Raw genomic sequence first — 22,629 nt, forward strand, 5'->3', positions numbered from 1 at the left:
GAGTTAATTAATTAATTATTTATTTATTTATTTAATAACTTAGCTATTAAATTAGTATTATGCATTTTTGCTACAGATAGTCCCATCAAGTAGTTGTTTTAGTCTCTACCAGCAGGTCTCCTCATGGGGTTCGCTTGCTGTGGACCGGCTGTACACTCAAGTCTACAGTACACTAGCAGCATTGTTGAAACAAAAATACTTTCCAGTATTTCTGCTAAATTTGTTCACTCTCACTATAATTTGAAGCTAGACTGCAATATGAGCACACACTTTGCACAGACTAAAACTTTAACATCAAACAAGCACACCGCCTTGCTAAAGCTACTGATAACAATGTTCACATTTAGAACTCCAGCTAAAACAATCAAATGCAGTATTGCAAGCTTGTAGAAGCCTCTACAACACAGAAACAGTTGCAAATCATTTGTGTATGTCTTCTAGATCATCACAGGACCGATAAGAAACAACAACACTGTCAGCATTGAAGCGAAACCACCTGCAACAACATACCACAAGTTAGAACAATGATTACTATAATTCAACAACCTGATGGTGTCCAACTGACCAAGACTAGCACTCGGTTTTGGCGTAGGGACCTCATCTCCCAAGCTTAAGTCATCATCAGTTGCTTGTGCCAGAGCAGTTGTTTGCTCGGCAGATAATTCAGAAGAATAAGCTGCACTGACTGCTCGAGCTTGTTGAGGTTCCAAGCTTGACAGTTGGTCTGAGGTCATTGACTAAAACACAACAATTATATTCATGATATGCATATGCCATCAATGAAACAAACTGAGAAAAAATTGGATCCAAGTTGAACAAGTTTCGACTGATCAATTGCACCCAATTGGTCTGCACTAAGAGATCTAATGTCATCGGTAGGCAAACCCTCTAACAACAAATGTAAGATTGTAATCACTGATTTAAATATCTAAATTGTTTTCATGTACTCAGCAGATTTCCAGCTTCATAAATCTGTGATCTTTTCCACTGAATCACTCGACCCAAAGCAGCTGACCCTTTCAGTTTAGTGACAATTGCAGATTGTTGATCATCAGAAAACCCGACAACATTACCAAGCACACTAAGCCCTCGGCTACATATACAACAAAAGTTTAGTCCATGCAGCCACCTTACAACATTGAACTAACCTGAGAGTTGCAGCTTTAAGTGACTCAAGTTCACTGACATTCAGACCAGAAGTGATATTGCCAAGTACTGTCAATTCGAATTCACTCCAGGACGAAACATCTGATGAAAAAATAGTCCTTTTCACAAACTTGACAAATTCTTTACTCTGTAAACAATGAGTGTGTAAATATCAATCCTCCATAAGCCTAGTTATGACATTAAAGTACCTGAGTCTTTGTCCATTTAGACAATCGTCCTAGAGCATATCCAGTATCACTGCAACCCAAGTTTTCCCCTGTCAGCATTGCTATCTGACTTCGATCCAAACCAAGACCAACTGCAAGATAACCAAGGCGCCTAAATTGAGATGTTGTATAATTACGAAAATCTCCCCAAGTCTGTAGGTAACAGATGAACCACAATCATTTCAAAACAATAGTGTAAACACTGACAACTTTTATGACCTTTTTAGCAACATCCACTAGAGCAGAAATCTGTTCATCACTAAGATCATCTTCCTGTCCCAAATAGTCAACAAGATCATCAAACTGATCTGGTAGAAGTGAACTTAAGTCAGCTGAGCTCAACGATGAAACAAGCCGACCCAACCGGAGAACACGATCTGCTCCCCACTGACCAACATCTACCATTGATTAGTAACAGAAAATTAATGTACATCACGCTGAACTGATTCTGACAGTATAAACATACTTTGCCCCCAAGTAGCCTTAATCTTTGCGAGCACAGCAGCAGATTGATCAGACGACAACTTGACATCTGATCCAATCCCAATATCTTCCATTGCATCAGCTATAGCTTGCTAAACAACGACAGCAATAAGTCATCTTCAATACAAACAATCTGCACTATAAATCAACTTTGTTCATTCCACTAATGTCTGAAGAAGAGAATCCTTTCAATGTATGGCCAAATTTAACAAGTTGATCTGCAGTGAGATCTCCAACACTAAATAATTTAGAAATACAGAGATGTCACCACATTTCACAACAATCAATCACAATACAGATCTCAGGCATTCAGTACTTACTTCCAGTATTTCTTGATAAGGTTAGCAAGTGTCTGTACTTCAGCAGGATTAGCACTTCTCGCAAGAGATCCAATAAAGCTAAGTGACTCGGACACAGCAGATTTTCCTAACATAGCTAGGGCACTGCTGTCAAGGTTGGCAAGAAGACGTCCCAACAAGAAAATGTGATCTGTACTCAATGATGTCAAGTTAGGATCTTCTTTTTTCTAAATAAAAGATACACATCTGTAATAAAATTGTACTCTAAGATGATCAAAAACAGATTCAGCAATACCAAACAATTTATTGCAAATTGAGCTAACGCAGCACGTCTTTCTGAACTGGTGCGAATGCTTAACTCATCCGTTTCTCCCATCTGTTCAACAGCCTGCATGCAAGCTGTTGCATCAAGTTGGTAAAGGTCTTTCAACCTAAATGACAATAACTCTTTCACACATGTATGCACATGTGCATGCATGCACGCACACACACACACACACACACACACACACACACACACACACACACACACACACACACACACGCGCGCGCATGCACACACACACACACACACACACACACACACACACACACACACACACACACACACACATTTCAATTACCCCATGTGCATCACAAGTGGTCCAAGTACAGCAATGTCTTTGTTAGTTACGTTAACAAATTGTGCAGAAGACGTGATATTCATTCGTTTTCTAACTGTCATCCATATTGCTTTAGCCTAGTTATTTGTTAAAATCAAACATGTTCCATCAACACACAGATAAAACAAACCAATTAAAAAAGCACACTTAATACCTGACCCTCAGTCAACCCTTTCGCTGTTGAGGCAGCTTGAACAATATCCTCATAACTCTCAGCAGGAAGACTTGACACTTCTTGAGGAGAAAGTGCAAATAGTACTCGTCCAAAATTTCTGCAAGACTCGTTCATGATTTCATATGTTAGTTAAAGTAGTTTTCATGCAACTTCACTTTATTGTCTGCCAGCCCCATTTAGACTCATCACTTAGATCAGACCGACCAACTTTTAAACGGTCCAGCAATGCTAGTAACTATTGTTTACACAAAATTAGGTAGATAGTGATGCAAACAAGAACAAGTAACTGATATCACCTGTGGACGAGTCATTTTGTCGTATCCATCTTTATCAATGTTCTCAAGATCCATTTGGCTAAAAGAAAGTTTAAGAAGATCGTCTGTGTTGACACCGTAAACAAGCTTCTTAAGATCTCCAAGATTATTGATAGGTTGAAACTACACATACATATGCACATTGTTTTATTACAAAACACACACACACACACACACACACACACACACACACACACACACACACACACACACACACACACACACACACACACACACACACACACACACACACACACACACACACACACACACACACACACACACACACACACACACACACACACACACACACACACACACACACACACACACAATACAATTAATTAACAACAATGACAATGAAAAATTACAAACCTTCTTCACTAATTGCCACAGTTGAGGTACTGACCATGTTGCATCCAGTTTAGAAACCTTTGAATCTTTCAATTCTTTATCATTTATATTATTAAACTCGCCACAGAGTAAGCCACGACTAAGACAGCGTAGATCATCCAACACATCCTCATCCCACCGAGAACGCTACACAAAACACCATAATATAAACATCTAAATCTAAGAGCACACAACATATCTACTACATCATCAGGAATCTTAGACGAATTTGAAGAAACTTTACGTAACAGTACTTCCACCTGTATGAACAGTTCCAGCTCATCATTGGGCAAACAAACCATGTAAATCAAATAATTTCACATTCCTGAGAAAAGCTGTCTTGTACACCACGAAAACATTCAGCAACTTGTGGCAGTGCATCTCGAAGATATGCACCATTGAGCTTTTTCAAATCACTAACCAAAAGGCCAGGGAAAAAACGTCTTGCTTCTTTGATTGCTTTAATGTCAAGCTGTGAAAAATCAGACATATTCTCCTTTCCCTTTGCAGCCATGGCATGCAGCTACAGCACAAAGCATACAAACACACATAGAATTACAAATTCACCAAACATAGCTACACATCCATGGGTAATTAATTACATGTTGCCAAGACCAATCGAGGTCGTCTTTAAGAAAGGCACCCATTGACATAGCAAACTGACTTGATTTCAAAGATCGAACATCCTTTACTGACATTCCCTCTAGCAACGGTTTAAGGCTAGCAGAGAGAGAACAACATCACTTGCTTACCATATCTACGGTTATATATAGTAAATAAAACATGACAGACTTTTCTAAATTCTTCTTAGTCCAGCTGCTGACGTCTCCCCATGAGGCTTTTAGTTTCTCAATCACCTCAGATTTTCCTAGCTTCAAACTTGGCTCGGTACCATATTCCCACCTATCTGCCCACTCCTTAGCAACACTAGCAAGCTATAACCACACATCACTGCATGATCACTATATATTCCATCATTTTTACAAATAGATTTTCGTACGTTAGTGGGATCGAGTTGAGCAATATCCTGTACAGGAATACGATTAGACAGCGACGCCATTGACTTCAATTTATCAGAACTCCATGTTGACACTCTTCCCCAAGCTTTCTTAGCACTTTTCATCATGCCAAACACTTGGGATTTAGTAAACTTACCACCATTACCATCTTCCAAACCATTTAAATAACTAATCCTGCATTTAAGTTCAAAAGAACACATACAGTTAGATACAAGAGTTAGAGAAACAGTCACACTTAATTCATTCAGTGGGTTCTTACGTGTCCTTAAAGTTAGTTGTTGGTAGCTTGCTCAGATCACTCATTGACAGGCCAAAGTTCATGTTACCCAAAGAACGAATTTGATCACTCGTCCATCGAGAGACGTCCTTGCCAAATGATTTTAAAGCCTTTTTACCAAAAGCGTAGTACTGACCCACAGACAAACGAAGTTTCTGATAAATTCAAAGATAAAATTTAACATTACGCTTAGAAATAATGTGTAGCTCATTAGTAGTGTACTGATAGTTTTTCTAAGTTGCCTGTAAAGGCCTCATCCGGAATTCGATGCAGAAACTTATTGACAACAGAACTAGAGGCTGTTGAAATGTTTGGAATCAAAGCTTCCAAACGTTTGGCATCAAACTGTGACAGCACTGAATCCTAAATGCAAACAGTTGTTAATAAAAAAATCACTATATTAATATTGTTAATATTTGATAACACTTCTTAGACATTACACAGATGTTCATATAGCATGAACGTCTATCATTAATTGTTTCAGTTGTGCAGTAGCTAAAAGACTGAATTCAACTGTAGCATCTTAATTGTAATTCAAATTCACATGCACAATAATCAGTGGTTCCAATAATTAAATACACAGTATCACTCAATAATGCATGACCATATTCCTAAAATTTTATTTTAGTTCTTTAATGGAAAAGATGCCACACTAATTGGCTACCATAAAGAAGAAAGAGCTGGTTAATTAATTAATGTGGTTTGCTAAGCACTCCTTCTTTCTTTAATAAACATTAATTAATTAATTACATTATATTTACATAATGGACCAAGGGCTCTACTGATGTCAGTTAATTAGCTTAATGTGCAAAGTTTATGGGAGAAACAAGTTGCATATCCAAGGCTTCACCTACCCAACCACAACAGTGTAATTAAGTTAACACATAAAAGTAAATACATGTATAGAACTAATGCCATCTAATTGTAACTGTTGTTATTATCTCTGACTGCATGACACTCGCTGATTATTCCTAACTACACTAAGATGCATGTGAGTCGTGTCATAATCACATGACTACAGTAGAACCAAGTTGCCACTCAGTGACTATACATGTAGGTGGCATCTCTGTGTCAGGACATGATCATGCATATGACCAGTATTCGTGTGCTTTACTCCACCACACAGGAGGCTAATGAGTACACCTACTGTACCTTTAGATCACTGAGAACATCAAGAGGAATAGACGCAAAATCCTTGTCAGAAAGAGATAACAACTTTTTGCTATTTCCAAGTGCGTCCTTCAGGTCCTTGGAAAGGCCTTTGTAATTCTTGACAGCTCTAGATGAAAACATGTAGATTTAATTACTAGTATGTAAGGAAGGACCAAAGACTGTGTGGCCAACCCCAAAATAACCTACAAATATCATACTGTCCAGTAGAGCGTTGCTACGCGTAGCTATGGCTACCGCAACACAACAACATCCCAAAATAAAATCAGGTCACAATAGGACACTAGGACACAGTACTGTACAATAGTAAAATCCTGCATGCGCCTATCAAAATTCATGGCGGGTCTTGCTGCACAGCGAAATATCTGTGATTGTAAAATTTACTAAATTGGCCAAAAATTAATTAGTTAGTTAATTAGAGCCTCTCATTACGGACTTACGTCTGCGTGGCGTCGCCAATCAAATTACCGACTGCGAAAGCGAAAAAACATGGTCAAGAGAGAAAGAGGAAAGAACATCTCTAGATGTCTATAGTCTCTAATCTCACGTGAATCCCCGAAAGCATCGCCGTCATGATCAAAACCACCACCCAAGTCGAATAGATCCGCTCTGGCTGTAAATAAGTAACGTGTTAGAAATGCACGTGTCGATGCCGCAGCAGATTCAGTAGGAATAACGTACCGTCGTTTGCGGCCAAGAAGATGCCGAGTAAGACAAGTGCGCTGATCATGTCTTGCGAGTGCCCCACCCAAAGTACGCAGCACGATGTCAATTACAATTGCAGTTAATAATAGACATCAAGACGTCAAACTATGGCGTAGAGTTCACGTACGAATCCTACCTTTGCCTGCGTAAATATGCGCTCGTGCCTGTCGGCATGTTCCGGAAGTTGTTGCGAAACTGCGTCATAATTATTAACATAATTGACTAACACATTTGTTGATGCGCGTCTTGTTGTCAATTTCTTCTTATCTAAAAGCAAAGCGTTCTATCTAATACCTTGTAACATGCCAGTCACTGCAACAAAGCTAGAGAACATTATAATAAACTGTTGTCTCGCGTTATTGATCACGTGTCAATTTTGCTGTTGTTTTCCAAATTTGGGAGAAATTGATTCTTCGTACCTGGTGTGCAAAAAAAGCAATTCAGGCCATTTGAGGTCACTAAAACTTTTAGTATCTAGTATCACTATTTTTATTTCTATTTTTATTTTCTTACTCTCAATCTGATCACAGTACATGTACGTACTAATGCTATCTATCGGTATGTTTTACAATATTAGTAATTCTCTAATCTCAAACGGGCAAGAAATAAGACAGTCTTGTTGTAAACTTGTGGTGTACGTACATGCGTCGTATATACTGTATTGCAACCTGAAAATATAATTATTGATTTCACTATTAATTAAACAAGTTTATTTATTATTAATTAATTTATTTATTTATTAATACACATGCAGCACTCTTATTACTAAATATACAACAATCAACTATCAATTTCGTTTCATATGATATTATAACATGATGTTACATTTGCTAATTTACACTGATGCATCTGCTGAATTTAGTAATTAAAATTTAGTCTATAATGAACATATACTAGAAGTGCATGGCTACATGTTACAAGTATTTTAATTAAGTATTATGAGAGACTTGTCAGTTAAACTCCTTGGAACTGATCAATTGAGTTGTTGCTAGCAGCTGAAGCTAGAAATACTCTTAGCTATCTTTGTTGAAATGAAGATAATGCATCCTGCCTGTTATGTACATTACTAACCGCAGGCACCTATACTGGTATTCAAGCGTTGCATGAATTATGTAACATTCGTATTGCTTTCTGTGCAAAAAAATGTGTTCCCATATTGCAGTCTGCAGCTAATGATTTTGATATAATTAAAGAGCACACAGCATTGAAAAGCTCAAAAGCTACTACCGCAAGCAAACAGCGTTACATTCAAAGATTCAGTTAGACAGTCAAATGCAATTGCAAGCTTCTAGAAATGTCAACAGCACAGCAACATTGGCAAATCATTGTTTCTCTTAATTAAATCATCACAGCAGCGATAAGAAACAGTGCTGTTGTCAGCATGGAGATGAAAGCACCTGCAATAGAAATATTGAAGTTAGAACTATTTATGCGTGCAACATTAACAATCTGATGACTTCCAACTAACCAAGACTAGCACCCGATGCCAAGCTTAAGTCGTCATCAGTTGCTTGTGCCAGAGCAGTTGTTTGCTCGGCAGATAAGTCAGATGAATATGCTGCACTGACTGCTCGAGCTTGTTGAGGTTCCAAGCTTGACAGTTGGTCTGAGGTCATTGACTAAAACACAAGAATTAAATTCCATGATATGCAGATGCCACTAATATTCAAAGAGTGAAACAAACTGAGAAAAAATTGGATCCAAGCTGAACAAGTTTTGACTGATCGATTGCACCCAGTTGGTCTGCACTAAGAGATCTAATGTCAACCGCAGACAAACCCTCTAACAACAAATGTAAGATTGTAAATCACCAATTAAATATCTAAATTGTTTTCATGTACTCAGCAGATTTCCAGCTTCATAAATCTGTGATCTTTTCCACCGATTTACTGGTCCCAAAGCAGACGACCCTTTCAGTTTAGTGACAATTGCAGATTGTTGATCATCAGAAAACCCGACAACATTACCAAGCACACTAAGCCCTCGGCTACATATACAACAAGAGCACTCTGTTTAGCTAATAGAATTTCTTCATACAGCCACCTTACAACATTGAACTAACCTGAGAGTTGCAGCTTTAAGTGACTCAAGTTCACTGACATTCAGACCAGAAGTGATATTGCCAAGTACTGTCAATTCGAATTCACTCCAGGATGAAACATCTGATGAAAAAATAGTCCTTTTCACAAACTTGACAAATTCTTTACTCTGTAAACAATGAGTGTGTAAATATCAATCCTCCATAAGCCTAGTTATGACATTAAAGTACCTGAGTCTTTGTCCATTTAGACAATCGTCCTAGAGCATATCCAGTATCACTGCAACCCAAGTTTTCCCTTGTCAGCATTGCTATCTGACTTCGATCCAAACCAAGACCAACTGCAAGATAACCAAGGCGCCTAAATTGAGATGTTGTATAATTACGAAAATCTCCCCAAGTCTGTAGGTAACAGATGAACCACAATCATTTCAAAACAATAGTGTAAACACTGACAACTTTTATGACCTTTTTAGCAACATCCACTAGAGCAGAAATCTGTTCATCACTGAGATCATCTTCCTGTCCCAAATAGTCAACAAGATCACCAAACTGATCTGGTAGAAGTGAACTTAAGTCAGCTGAGCTCAACGATGAAACAAGCCGACCCAACCGGAGAACACGATCTGCTCCCCACTGACCAACATCTACCATTGATTAGTAACAGAAAATTAATGTACATCATGCTGAACTGATTCTGACAGTATAAACATACTTTGCCCCCAAGTAGCCTTAATCTTTGCGAGCACAGCAGCAGATTGATCAGACGACAACTTGACATCTGATCCAATCCCAATATCTTCCATTGCATCAGCTATAGCTTGCTAAACAACGACAGCAATAAGTCATCTTCAATACAAACAATCTGCACTATAAATCAACTTTGTTCATTCCACTAATGTCTGAAGAAGAGAATCCTTTCAATGTATGGCCAAATTTAACAAGTTGATCTGCAGTGAGATCTCCAACACTAAATAATTTAGAAATACAGAGATGTCACCACATTTCACAACAATCAATCACAATACAGATCTCAGGCATTCAGTACTTACTTCCAGTATTTCTTGATAAGATTAGCAAGTGTCTGTACTTCAGATGGATTAGCACTTCTCGCAAGAGATCCAATAAAGCTAAGTGACTCGGACACAGCAGATTTTCCTAACATAGCTAGGGCACTGCTGTCAAGGTTGGCAAGAAGACGTCCCAACAAGAAAATGTGATCTGTACTCAATGATGTCAAGTTAGGATCTTCTTTTTTCTAAATAAAAGATACACATCTGTAATAAAATTGTGCTATAAGATGATCAAAAACAGATTCAACAATACCAAACAATTTATTGCAAATTGAGCTAACGCAGCACGTCTTTCTGAACTGGTGCGAATGCTTAACTCATCCGTTTCTCCCATCTGTTCAACAGCCTGCATGCAAGCTGTTGCATCAAGTTGGTAAAGGTCTTTCAACCTAAATGACAATAGCAATGCTTCACTACACACACACACACACACACACACACACACACACACACACACACACACACACACACAATGCTTCACTACACACACACACACACACACACACACACAATGCTTCACTACACACACACACACACACACACACACACACACACACACACACACACACACACACACACACACACACACACACACACATGCACACACGCACGCACGCACACACACACACACACACACACACACACACACACACACACACACACACACACACACACACACACACACACTTCAATTACCCCATGTGCATCACTAATGACCCAAGTACAGCAATGTCTTGGCTCGTTAAGCTAGCAAGTTGTTCAAAAGACGTGATATTCATTCGTTTTCTAACTGTCATCCATATTGCTTTAGCCTAGTTATTTGTTAAAATCAAACATGTTCCATCAACACACAGATAAAACAAACCAATTAAAAAGAACATTTAATACCTGACCCTCAGTCAACCCTTTCGCCGTTGAGGCAGCTTGAACAATATCCTCATAACTCTCAGCAGGAAGACTTGACACTTCTTGAGGAGAAAGTGCGAATAGTACTCGTCCAAAATTTCTGCAAGACTCGTTCATGATTTCATATGTTAGTTAAAGTAGTTTTCATGCAACTTCACTTTATTGTCTGCCAGCCCCATTTAGACTCATCACTTAGATCAGACCGACCAACTTTTAAACGATCCAGCAATGCTAGTAACTATTGTTTACACAAAATTAGGTAGATAGTGATGCAAACAAGAACAAGTAACTGATATCACCTGTGGACGAGTCATTTTGTCGTATCCATCTTTATCAATGTTCTCAAGATCCATTTGGCTAAAAGAAAGTTTAAGAAGATCGTCTGTGTTGACACCGTAAACAAGCTTCTTAAGATCTCCAAGATTATTGATAGGTTGAAACTACACATACATATGCACATTGTTTTATTACAAACACACACACACACACACACACACACACACACACACACACACACACACACACACACACACACACACACACACACACACACACACACACAAACACACAATACAATTAATTAACAACAATGACAATGAAAAATTACAAACCTTCTTCACTAATTGCCACAGTTGAGGTACTGACCATGTTGCATCCAGTTTAGAAACCTTTGAATCTTTCAATTCTTTATCATTTATATTATTAAACTCGCCACAGAGTAAGCCACGACTAAGACAGCGTAGATCATCCAACACATCCTCATCCCACCGAGAACGCTACACAAAACACCATAATATAAACATCTAAATACTAAGAGCACACAACATATCTACTACATCATCAGGAATCTTAGACGAATTTGAAGAAACTTTACGTAACAGTACTTCCACCTGTATGAACAGTTCCAGCTCATCATTGGGCAAACAAACCATGTAAATCAAATAATTTCACATTCCTGAGAAAAGCTGTCTTGTACACCACGAAAACATTCAGCAACTTGTGGCAGTGCATCTCGAAGATATGCACCATTGAGCTTTTTCAAATCACTAACCAAAAGGCCAGGGAAAAAACGTCTTGCTTCTTTGATTGCTTTAATGTCAAGCTGTGAAAAATCAGACATATTCTCCTTTCCCTTTGCAGCCATGGCATGCAGCTACAGCACAAAGCATACAAACACACATAGAATTACAAATTCACCAAACATAGCTACACATCCATGGGTAATTAATTACATGTTGCCAAGACCAATCGAGGTCGTCTTTAAGAAAGGCACCCATTGACATAGCAAACTGACTTGATTTCAAAGATCGAACATCCTTTACTGACATTCCCTCTAGCAACGGTTTAAGGCTAGCAGAGAGAGAACAACATCACTTGCTTACCATATCTACGGTTACATATAGTAAATAAAACATGACAGACTTTTCTAAATTCTCCTTAGTCCAGCTGCTGACGTCTCCCCATGAGGCTTTTAGTTTCTCAATCACCTCAGATTTTCTTAGCTTCAAACTTGGCTCGGTACCATATTCCCACCTATCTGCCCACTCCTTAGCAACACTAGCAAGCTATAACCACACATCACTGCATGATCACTATATATTCCATCATTTTTACAAATAGATTTTCGTACGTTAGTGGGATCGAGTTGAGCAATATCCTGTACAGGAATACGATTAGACAGCGACGCCATTGACTTCAATTTATCAGAACTCCATGTTGACACTCTTCCCCAAGCTTTCTTAGCACTTTTCATCATGCCAAACACTTGGGATTTAGTAAACTTACCACCATTACCATCTTCCAAACCATTTAAATAACTAATCCTGCATTTAAGTTCAAAAGAACACATACAGTTAGATACAGAGTTAGAGAAACAGTCACACTTAATTCATTCAGTGGGTTCTTACGTGTCCTTAAAGTTAGTTGTTGGTAGCTTGCTCAGATCACTCATTGACAGACCGAAGTTCACATTACCCAAAGAACGAATTTGATTACTTGTCCATTTAGAAACATCACTTCCATATGATTTTAGTGCCTTGTAACCAAAAGCATAGTACTGACCCGGAGACAATTTAAGTTTCTGATAAATTCAAATTTAAGCTTAGAGAATGAAAATGCGTAGCTCATTTAGTACCGATAGTTGTCCTAAGCTGCCTTTAAATGCATCGTCTGAAATTCGATGCACAAACTTATTCACGACAGAACTGGGAGCTGTTGAAATGTTTGGAAGCAAAATTTGTAAATGTTTGGAATCAAGCTGTGACAGCACTGAATCCTAAAAGTAGAACAGTTGTTAATGAAAATAATATTATTGATATAATTATTTACTATTTTATCAACTGTTGATGACACTTAATTCTTAAACATTGAACGTCAAAATATATTGAATGATTTCCACTATCATAATCTGCTTTCAAAATTGAAAACATTTTTAGCTAAAATAATGGAAGTCGACTGTCAACAACCTTCTGCAATAGTATCTTATCCAAAGAGAAATTCAACTGCATAATACAGTAGCTAGTTGATTGCTCAATAACTAGATACACATTGTGACAACAGTCAAGCTAGGGCATCATGTGGATCTCAAAGTGAGGGGCTCATAATTAAACAAAGCTGAACATGTGACATCATAGAGAACTTTATATATAAAAAATTAATTAAACACAAAATATAGGTCTATCATAAATTTCCCATTTACATACTCAGCGGCAGCTAATTTTAAGAAATATATTACGACCTAATTAGAGAAAGGCGTCTTTCACAGAAAGCAGCAAATTGCAACACGACATCATCTACCTTAAAAATTTTAGTTTTCAGTTCTTTAGTTGTCAATACGATGAGAAATCTACGGTTTGTGACCTCGAGGAACCGCTAGCAGTACCAGGTTTATGTCTTTACTCTCATAGCATACGCGTAACATGTTAAAACTAGATGTTTAGGACTGTATAATTTCCAACAAATTAAGCCCTCAAAAAGTGGGGGCTAGTGCCTACCCTAGCCCATTATGGCATAGTACGTGACGTCCTTGCAACAGTAACATGTATAGTACACCATGCACTTAACTTAATAATCTACTGACAGAGAAGATGCCACACTACAGTATAGTTGGCTTTACAGTTGCATGGTTCATTAATTAACAGTTATCAATATTTCAAATTCTTATTCAAGTAAGAGAATAAGACCGAGCTCGATCTGACCTCCTAATCTAACTCTATCAAGTTTTCCAGTCAATAAATGGCACGTACAGTTATTACAGAAAACACCACAAATGATATATATATATATATATATATATATATATATATATATATATATATATATATATATATATATATATATAGCGTCAGGTATATAGTAACAGTCCCCCATTCACATTAACTAATCTCTCAAAGTGTCACGTGCAATCCCCTCTGACTGGCAGTTTGCAATGAACATTGAGCACATACAGCGTACCGGCAAATTGCTCAAAACATCCAGATCAATAGACGCGAAATCCTTGTCAGAAAGAGAAAACAACTTTGTGGGATCTCCTAGTGCTTGTTTCAGATTATCCGGAAGATTTTTCAAATGATCGAAAGCCCTGAATAAAAGCATGTAGAATAATTAAGGGTTCATAACACTGTGTCTCAAAACTGACCATGGCTTTAGTGACCTTTTAGTCAGTTATTACCCAAGGTGTGTAGCGCTAAGTACAGGCTGGTCACGTGACGTACGACCGAGACTGCGAGCGTGCGCTCATTGTCATTGTAGCGTTATCGGGTTCGTATTAAGGCACCAGACACGTATTACTATTGTCGTTAGCACACAACGTAAGAATACAGACTCTATACACACTAGTTACACCCCAACCGGTGAATACGTCTAGAAATGACTCACTCTCTACGCATGCTCATTCATGCACTCACGTGACATCATAGTAACTAATAATAGTATCATACTCAGTCACACTACAGTCATAGAGGGAATGCCAAACACGCACAATGATTAGTGTTGCTACGTCAACAACACCACACAAGCTGTTTAGTCAAAAATAGACGGGCACCACGTGTACTGTACATGGGAGACCTACATGCCACGCCCAAGGGACCGGTCATGCATCTCTATATTTTGCATGGTTACGTGGTGTTTGAGACACAGTTCTCAACGGGAAGGCTCATCCTTCTACAACTTACGTCTTCGTGGCGTCTTTGAGCGCATCATTGACTGCAAAAACGTTCAAATAGAAGAGAAATTAAAAGAGCACCGTTACACAAGTAGAGTCTCACGTTTATCCTGAAAGTCTTTCAAATCTTTATCCAAATCCTGACTACCGGTACCGGTACCGGTATTGGTACCACCGTTCAAAACATCGCCAAAGTCAAAGTCAAAGTCAAATTGAGCTGCAAGTTAGTAATTAATGAATTAACTTAAGTGTTGGGACATGTACATGTTGCAGCCAATTCAGTGAGAATGACGTACCGTCGGTGGGCACGGTGGCCAATAGGATTGCGAGCACAACTCCGTAGAGCATCCTGTCCTTTGAGCGTGTGAACTCAAAATGCTCCACCCAGTAAGTCCAGATATAGCAACTGACGTCATTTTAATTGCTTATTAAAATAAAGGTCATTTTATAAATACATTCAAGACCTCGATTTCCAGCTGTCCGGCTGCGAGGTAAATAGAGCTCGCGATGTCAGGTCCAGAAAAGCTCCATCCTGCGTTTCGTGGGCTGGTGGAAAACCTTCTCTGTGGCAGCAGCAGATTTATTCAAGGCGGAGAAATTGAAATTTGCGATTACAATACGGGGTGAGGTCCCTTTTCCGGTATCAATATCGTCATCCACCTCATGCTTGTAGCTACAGAGTATCGATGGCGTTATACAAACTGTGATTCAAATATTGCTACAGAGACATCGAAAACCAGTCGGAGCGGAGTGAATGCGACAGATTCTGCTTGAAAATTCCATATTGTGGATCAATATTGAAATGTAACAATCATGGCGCCCTGGCGGCAGCAGTTAATATTAAAAATTGCTTTTTATTGTTAAGGGCACGTTTTATTTGATATTAAACATTCCAAACTTCCTCCAGACATTATTTTAGACTCGAGTGATTCAAGTTTTTGTCCTGTTTTATCAGACATTCCGGTGAGCTGCCGAGTCTCCTCATATGTAGGACAGCCATGATGTTTTGCTTGATGTCGTCTGTCGGTTTTCTTTCTTAGTCGTTAGCCGAATGGGATCCGAGTCTCGAGGATGGCCTTCGGCTGGCCATCTATCAACTGTTGAAACATTTCAGAGACCATCAGTTGCACATAGCAGAGCAGATCGATCACATCAAGTTCAACACGGAGTTTCTTGATAAGAGCGCTAACTATAGTCAATTCGATGTACTTGTAAGGAGACGAGAAGGCAGCGAGGTGTGTCAGTCAGTCTTACGACGACGATTTTGTATATCACTGTCTGTTGTTGTATCAGGACAATTTGAGAATAAAAGTATACATTCAGCTTCCTGTAGCTTTCTCATCTCTTCCTGCTTATCTAGCTCCCGTGAGTCTAACTTCATGATGATAACCTGTCACCCTAAAGTCAATAATAATAACTCAATATTCTATGCATGTAGGTTTCACTAGGAGACGATCAAGCTGTACTCGCAGTGACATTTCACGGCAGTGACGCTGCTTATGTTATTGCCAAACTGAAGCTTTCTCCTCGTCTTGAGAGGTCAGGCAAGGCTCTTTAACTGTACGGTAGCAAGCATGTGCATATGTGTGTGTGTGTCTGTCCATGTAGGGCACTGAGTGGGGTCACAAGCCTTAGAATACCACGGTGGGGAGACGAGTATGGTTCATGTCTGATGGACTACGTACCAGAAGTCTGTAAACGATTAGAAGACAAGGTATGTAACTAGATGTCGATACTCTATGTACACAACTATCTGGCATTTTGATACAGTTCAAGGAAGTCAGCGATGCCTACGACAAACGGAAGAAGTTAGTGTCCGTTTTTCTGTCTCATTTTGGGAGGTAAGGTGCAGTGACAAGTACGTACCATGATTAATTAAACAGCAGTCAGTGTTCAAAATTGCGGTTGCCAATTCGCCAATGGCGACTAAAACATTCCTCTGGCGACTGAATGTTTCAAAGCTAGTCGCCAGGTTTGGCAAAATTTGCTACGTCTGGGGTGCTTGTAGTCTCTGAGAGTCAATCACACTTGTGTAGCTAACTAATCTTGTTACTGTTGAGTGGCAACTTTGGTTACACTGTGTGTATTGTAATGCGACACTCTAGCGGACAGAACGTATTCAGGACATTTGTATCATGCAAGGCAATTGGTTGGTTTGAATTACCGTTCACTTTGAGCTTACAGAGTAGAGGTGCGAGTACGTAAATCTTACTTCATTTTGGAGTTCTCTTGCTCTTTAGTTCTACACGATTAAATAGAGTCTAGTAATTACAGCAGATTCTGTTACGCAATCACTGACTTAAACATAGCTTGCTGCTTATTAATATTAATAAATAATTAAAGGAGCCATCAATCAATTTATGCACGCTTTGGGACTCCAAGGCTTTACCTTGGTGAGTAAGAAATTTTGAACACTGGCACTAAACACGTGACTGACGTCTTGTTCATGAGTCTCAGACTTTGCTTTGCTTTGTAGTTCACTGATTGAATACGATGCTGAAGGTTTTACCCAAATGACTTTCATATTGAGTTACCAAGGCTTTCAGTGTCTAGTTCACGGTGTGTTAACGTCTAACACTACAGAGTGCATCAAATGTCATTTATTTAATTGCTGGCTTTCGTTTTGTCTGTCTGTTCTAGTCAACGTTCCGATTTCGTTTCCTCGAGATCCGCCTGTGTTCATGTTGCAGTCGCTATATCACGAACGCAACAACCAGCCATACCACGTGATGCTGTCGCATCATTCGTGGTACGACTCATGGATGTCTGCCGAAGACATAGTGGAAAAAACAAAGTCAGCCGATGTGAACACTGCATGCATCTTGTTGTATCGAGTAACAATGGTTTTGTCGTAGGGTTACGTTGGCAGAGCAATTACCGTCGTTTAGAGCTTCGTCATTGAGTGACGGGACGTTCTAGCTGTGAGTATATATTAGCGTTTTATGAATTAAAGACGCAACTTTGAAAGTTGTGGAAATACGGTTTGTACTTAGTCCGTCATTACGAGGCTTTAGTTTTTTTAACTCGTTGATACCGACGGTTCAAACAAGGAAACAGTGGCTTGTAGGTTATAAACTGCAAGGTTGTGTCCGTATCCATTAGCTGATTGTAGTCAGGGAGATCAATCGGCGTGTCTAGCTTCTCGACTTTGCCGTTTATGATTTGAATCATCTAGGGATGGAAACGACTAAACGTCTGTCATAGTTGCGAGAGATCGGACGTCACACCTGTTTGTTGTATTTGTATGTGTCGAAGATGTGATAGTCGTCGACGTCAGAAGTCGATTGCAGTTGGCCACAGAGGCTGTAACTTCTTCCTGGATTCTGTGTAGTATATGAGTCGTTGACAATGTGCTACAGTGTGAGATAGCCTCGCGTGGCCAGACCTTTAGCATACGCGGGGCGGATAAGATGGGTCTATCTGCCCCGCGTACGCTGGAAGGCCTGGCCACCCGAGGCAAAGTATGAGAGCAATGTACCTCAAGGTCGGGATGAAGATCTTGACTGTTAACTTTACAAAAGTTAAAGAAAACTGGATATTTGTAATCCAGTAGTTCGTCGATGTCTTGAGGCTGCAACACAGACACGGTTGGTGACACTAAAACGTCACTATCTCAACTGATACCTCATCGCTTGTCTCGACCTCTGACATTGAGTATTCATCCGACAGGCCATAGTCTAGTTCCTTTAATTCTTCTCTCACGACAATACTGGTATCTGTTTCACTGCTGTCACTGTCTTCGTCGTCCTCTTTATCTAGTGAAAGTTCGTTTACCAGTTCTTTCATTTTCCTTTCTTTCCTTTCTTTTCTCAGCTCTTTTTTGGTGGTAATTTGTGCTATGACATGTCGAACGATGACAAAACAGGGTATAAAGGGACAGTACACAAAGTAAAACATTCCCTTTAGTAGAGCAATATTACGGTTTTGCTTCACGGTCAGCAACCAGCTACTGATCCCTCTAAACACAAGACAAATCATCTAGAGCCCATATTTTAAGCAATTAGACTACGTTTTTCCAGCGACCACTTCTTTTGTTTTTACTACTTCATCTTGTTGAGCCGGTCCTCCATCAGACTCGAGACCTTTACTTGCTTTCATACACACGCCTATTGCTACTTTGATCATACCAAGGAGCAGTAGAGTGCCGATCAGAGTCAACAGACCTGACCATAGAGAACTGAAGACGCCTTTAATGGCACTCCAAACTTTGGACAGTGCATTGCCGAGCCATGCCCATCCCATCGATGAGTTAGTTCTAGGTGCAATGTCTGTGATATTTGCACAGTCTATCAGGTCACGAGTGCACTGTAGTAGACAATGAAAAAATTATGTACGATTTGGCTTGTACTGCATCAAATACATTACTCCGGCCGAACAGTTGCATGTTCTTGGACAGAAGCAAGGCGCGAATGTGGTGAAGTTGACAGTCATTGAATCCAACTTGACAAACTTGACGTCATAGAGTGACACTGACATGCAGCATTTGCCAGTGAAAGTGCCATACTTGTCGGAATAAACACAAGACCTCACCTGTGCATAGACCTAGACCCCCTTTTAAGTAGTACTGCTCCAGTTCGAATTCAAATACTTTTGTTAATCCGGGGTCTATCGTTGCCTTTTTGGATGGAACTATACCAATACCCGACGAACACCCACTGACGGTCACCTGTTGTGGGACACAAAATGGGTTGTGAGACTGAGAGAATACATATACACAAAGAAAAACCTTGCCGTATAATCAGAGGCCACTTGCCCTGTGTTTAGGACTATGACACTGATCATTCCACTCTTTGACAAAGCCTCGAAATCTTCAGCATGGGCTTCGACCAGTCGTCCCGGACTTCTGCAATTACAGTTTGCTCTATTGAAGTAGTGCATGCATTTGTATATGGACCTTGTGACCTGTTGTAAACAAGAGCGATGTCTGTGGCATCAAGGGTCAGAACAATGATACTGTTGTAATTTTCTTGTGGCTGGAATTCTAGTTCTCCCGGTTCTCGATACTTTCCATGAAGCTCAGAACCGACAAAATTGCCGTAGAAGTCCAAGAAATAGGGAGATCCTCGTCTAGACTTGCGTTCATTCTATACAAAAGGGCATGATCTCAAGTAGTGATTTGTTCAAGACACGATCCTGAAGCCTACTCTCGCCTCTTCCAGAAAATGTACAGGCTGGGCATCCAGACAGCTGGAAAGTCCACATTTTAAAGTATAACAACCGTCTGTTGTAACAGGCAGCTCTAGTACCTTCCTTTTTTCCTCCTGCATTTTGTGTTCTGACCAAACTTAAAGCCAGAGAAGCTCACCCCAATCTTATTGCACGTTTCTCCACGGAAATCGAAAAGGTATTTGTCTAAGATAAGCCACTCGTTGTGTCCAGCCTGAAAAATAGAAAGCACTTTTACTTTGAGGCATAATTGAGCCTGCGATTTTTGGGCACGTCGTACAGCCGTTTATAACCCTCACCGCTATCCAGTCTTGCTGACTGCCTTGATTTTTGTCAAGCAAGTACCACTCTGGCCACACCAGGTACTTGTTTCCCAGTTTCTGTAGCTGTCTAGACACTTGCAGGTCACCAACGTACTCACCATGCACCTAAACAAGCTCTCATACACCAACACATTGAACGCTGACCCGCGCACGCTATAACCACATACACCTTACCCTGCCTTGTGCTGTCACTCCCTTCAGATTTCTGGGCGAAAGCATGAAGTATCCGACGTTCTTCCACGTCATTCTAGTGTAGTTTTCGAACGTTCGGACAATGCGGTCGACCTCCGTCACTGACACGTTGACAGAGAATGTCGGATAGGGAGGATGTATTTCGTACACGCGGTCCCTGCGTCCAACAAACTTTTTTTAAAAACTAACAATGTTACACTATTGGAACGATGTATCTTACCACAGTGGGTCAAACGCGAGGCAGTGAGCGTACGCTTGGTGTCTCACCCACGTGTGTATGTACCAAGTACATGAACGACCTCCGCGTGCGTGAGGTTTGATTCTGTCGTGCTTCTCGGCCCATTCGCACACACAGCAAAAGCCCTGACTTGCCCAGACTTTCGCTCGGTTGGCTCCGGTCTCCGGGTCCTTCTTTTGCTTTGTGTAAGGCGGAGAGCGGTGATGCTCCGTCTCGTTGACGTGGTACCACCAAGGACACGCATTGCTGCCATCAAACCAACCTTCTGTGCAGCGGTCATATATAGCGGTACCGCAGCACGGCGCAGGGTGACGCTTTTTCACAATAGTTTCATAGGGCTGATGGTTGACCCTCTACATACAAATAGAAATGGTTAACCATAGGCGCAGGAAGTTGTCGAAATTTGGAGGGCCAAACATTACAATCTTGTGCAACATAATTAAATTACCGTATTTCTTCGATTAAACGCCGCCCTCTATTAATTAAACGCCGCAACTGAGAGTACAGATAAAATATAAACGCTGCCCTCAAATGGACGCCTCATTTCAATGAAATCTTAGATATCTAGCCCAGCAAAAGTGTCTTTACACTACAGCCGGATACTGTTAGAAAGGCGTTACGTTAACAAATAAACGCCGCCCTCGAATAAACGCCGCGCAGCGTTAATCGAAGAAATACGGTATGGTTTACTGCAGTTGGCAGTATAATGCGGTGAGGCAGGAAACTATACGTGCATGGAGGGCCATGGCGTTCTTTGTGCCCTTCGTTCCGACGCCTATGGTTTGAAACCTTCATGAAGCATTGCAAGCACTAGTGTATGTACGTAAAAATAAAAATAATTTAAAAAATTAATATATATATATATATATATATATATATATAGTGTCCTATTATTAACTAAAGCCTTTCAGCGGTGCAATCACCAACAATCCAGTCACAATTTCTAGTACTGAATGGAAAGGCACCCTATCATTTTCACAACACAATACCAACAATATGTACGGTACTAGCTGCCATTTCATTGTTTCCGTCGTTGTATTAAACGCCACATGTTTGCCTTACCCCACGGTAGGTCAGCGGGTACTTGACTCGAGTGCTGCTCTTTGTCACTTGAATGCGAAACGGTTTCTTCAGCTTGATTTTATCGTACATCCCCTCTTCCGTGACGCTGTCGACAACGGCGTGTATTTGTTCCGATTTCCCCTACGCAACAACAATAACCAAAAGTAGCCTCGACCTCCCAGACCGTATAGCGCCAATTTAAAAATTGGCCTCCAAATTGGCGCTAGACGAGTCTACACGGGTCTGGTACGCCGTATTCAGTATTCCGAACGGTTTCTTTCGACCTGATTGCTTTCGACGGCAAGCGTGACTATCAATTTCTTTTTGCACTTTTGGCTCTGTAGCAGCTCTTTGGTGTCTCCAACGTTACTGACACTGCCGTCGTTCCGACATATCAACATGTTACTCTTGGCTAGCACGGTCGACGACCTGACGGTCGTAAACCGCCGCGACATCGCTAGCAACGCAATGAAAAGCACCGAGTAGTTTGACCTCATGGTTGACTACTGTAGCTAGAGGCAGTGAGGCGAGATGTTGCTGTTGATATTCCTCTTTCAAAATTATGACGTCATAGAAAATTAACTAACTGAATCGATGCA

The 22,629-nt window shown here is 40.1% G+C and overlaps 4 protein-coding genes across 4 annotated transcripts; 1 reads left to right on the top strand and 3 right to left on the bottom strand.

Moving 5' to 3' along the window:
* Nucleotides 1-179: 179 nt before the first annotated feature.
* LOC134180554 (uncharacterized) lies at nt 180-7,039 on the bottom strand. The gene is made up of 27 exons (XM_062647731.1): nt 6,847-7,039; nt 6,713-6,778; nt 6,606-6,636; nt 6,148-6,274; nt 5,218-5,358; nt 4,978-5,150; nt 4,700-4,892; nt 4,492-4,634; nt 4,302-4,419; nt 4,024-4,222; nt 3,906-3,958; nt 3,682-3,846; nt 3,289-3,429; nt 3,148-3,227; nt 2,972-3,089; nt 2,779-2,894; nt 2,451-2,586; nt 2,177-2,382; nt 2,007-2,094; nt 1,840-1,948; nt 1,593-1,771; nt 1,356-1,526; nt 1,149-1,294; nt 948-1,093; nt 791-888; nt 566-737; nt 180-496 (listed from the first exon to the last, which is right to left on the bottom strand). The coding sequence occupies exons 1-27, from the start codon at nt 6,893-6,895 to the stop codon at nt 438-440; spliced, it is 3,423 nt and encodes a 1,140-aa protein (XP_062503715.1). The 5' UTR covers nt 6,896-7,039; the 3' UTR covers nt 180-437.
* A 959-nt stretch (nt 7,040-7,998) lies between these two features.
* On the bottom strand, nt 7,999-15,440 carry LOC134180216 (uncharacterized). Its single transcript, XM_062647319.1, has 27 exons — nt 15,346-15,440; nt 15,153-15,266; nt 15,060-15,090; nt 14,341-14,467; nt 13,022-13,162; nt 12,795-12,967; nt 12,518-12,710; nt 12,310-12,452; nt 12,120-12,237; nt 11,842-12,040; nt 11,724-11,776; nt 11,499-11,663; nt 11,187-11,327; nt 11,046-11,125; nt 10,870-10,987; nt 10,678-10,793; nt 10,235-10,370; nt 9,961-10,166; nt 9,791-9,878; nt 9,624-9,732; nt 9,377-9,555; nt 9,140-9,310; nt 8,933-9,078; nt 8,712-8,857; nt 8,555-8,652; nt 8,339-8,489; nt 7,999-8,267 (listed from the first exon to the last, which is right to left on the bottom strand). The coding sequence occupies exons 1-27, from the start codon at nt 15,395-15,397 to the stop codon at nt 8,209-8,211; spliced, it is 3,453 nt and encodes a 1,150-aa protein (XP_062503303.1). The 5' UTR covers nt 15,398-15,440; the 3' UTR covers nt 7,999-8,208.
* A 93-nt stretch (nt 15,441-15,533) lies between these two features.
* LOC134179965 (BRISC and BRCA1-A complex member 2-like) lies at nt 15,534-18,044 on the top strand. Its single transcript, XM_062647009.1, has 11 exons — nt 15,534-15,672; nt 15,774-15,853; nt 15,915-16,012; nt 16,090-16,284; nt 16,343-16,414; nt 16,488-16,588; nt 16,658-16,763; nt 16,820-16,890; nt 17,526-17,608; nt 17,690-17,843; nt 17,905-18,044. Exons 1-11 carry the CDS (start codon nt 15,557-15,559, stop codon nt 17,966-17,968), a joined length of 1,140 nt encoding a protein of 379 aa, XP_062502993.1. The 5' UTR covers nt 15,534-15,556; the 3' UTR covers nt 17,969-18,044.
* LOC134179664 (hapless 2-like) lies at nt 17,963-22,543 on the bottom strand. The gene is made up of 16 exons (XM_062646600.1): nt 22,315-22,543; nt 22,031-22,171; nt 20,951-21,321; nt 20,713-20,887; nt 20,515-20,643; nt 20,296-20,429; nt 20,194-20,236; nt 19,952-20,133; nt 19,781-19,892; nt 19,580-19,715; nt 19,415-19,518; nt 19,059-19,354; nt 18,674-19,007; nt 18,528-18,620; nt 18,277-18,372; nt 17,963-18,220 (listed from the first exon to the last, which is right to left on the bottom strand). The coding sequence occupies exons 1-16, from the start codon at nt 22,525-22,527 to the stop codon at nt 18,050-18,052; spliced, it is 2,730 nt and encodes a 909-aa protein (XP_062502584.1). The 5' UTR covers nt 22,528-22,543; the 3' UTR covers nt 17,963-18,049.
* Nucleotides 22,544-22,629: the final 86 nt, after the last annotated feature.

This window comes from Corticium candelabrum, chromosome 5 (genome assembly GCF_963422355.1).
Source record: "Corticium candelabrum chromosome 5, ooCorCand1.1, whole genome shotgun sequence".
In the NCBI taxonomy this organism is placed as follows: Eukaryota; Metazoa; Porifera; class Homoscleromorpha; order Homosclerophorida; family Plakinidae; genus Corticium; species Corticium candelabrum.

Bases quoted from the DNA above. Each gene is read 5' to 3' on its own strand.
- LOC134180554 (XM_062647731.1), bottom strand. From the start codon at position 6,895: ATGATCAGCGCACTTGTCTTACTCGGCATCTTCTTGGCCGCAAACGAC. The intron at 4,223-4,301 runs GTAATTAATTAC...TTTGTGCTGTAG, and splicing joins TCGATTGGTCTTGGCAACAT to CTGCATGCCATGGCTGCAAA. The intron at 1,949-2,006 runs GTTGATTTATAG...GTCGTTGTTTAG, and splicing joins ACATTAGTGGAATGAACAAA to CAAGCTATAGCTGATGCAAT.
- LOC134180216 (XM_062647319.1), bottom strand. From the start codon at position 15,397: ATGCTCTACGGAGTTGTGCTCGCAATCCTATTGGCCACCGTGCCCACC. The intron at 12,238-12,309 runs GTCTGTCATGTT...TCTCTCTGCTAG, and splicing joins ACTAAGGAGAATTTAGAAAA to CCTTAAACCGTTGCTAGAGG. The intron at 11,777-11,841 runs AATGTGAAATTA...TGTTCATACAGG, and splicing joins ACAAGACAGCTTTTCTCAGG to TGGAAGTACTGTTACGTAAA.
- LOC134179965 (XM_062647009.1), top strand. From the start codon at position 15,557: ATGTCAGGTCCAGAAAAGCTCCATCCTGCGTTTCGTGGGCTGGTGGAA. The intron at 15,673-15,773 runs GTGAGGTCCCTT...ATATTGCTACAG, and splicing joins ATTTGCGATTACAATACGGG to AGACATCGAAAACCAGTCGG. The intron at 16,013-16,089 runs GTGAGCTGCCGA...TTTCTTTCTTAG, and splicing joins CTGTTTTATCAGACATTCCG to TCGTTAGCCGAATGGGATCC.
- LOC134179664 (XM_062646600.1), bottom strand. From the start codon at position 22,527: ATGAGGTCAAACTACTCGGTGCTTTTCATTGCGTTGCTAGCGATGTCG. The intron at 20,430-20,514 runs GTGAGGGTTATA...TCTATTTTTCAG, and splicing joins GTCAGCAAGACTGGATAGCG to GCTGGACACAACGAGTGGCT. The intron at 20,237-20,295 runs GTACTAGAGCTG...TGGACTTTCCAG, and splicing joins TGCAGGAGGAAAAAAGGAAG to CTGTCTGGATGCCCAGCCTG.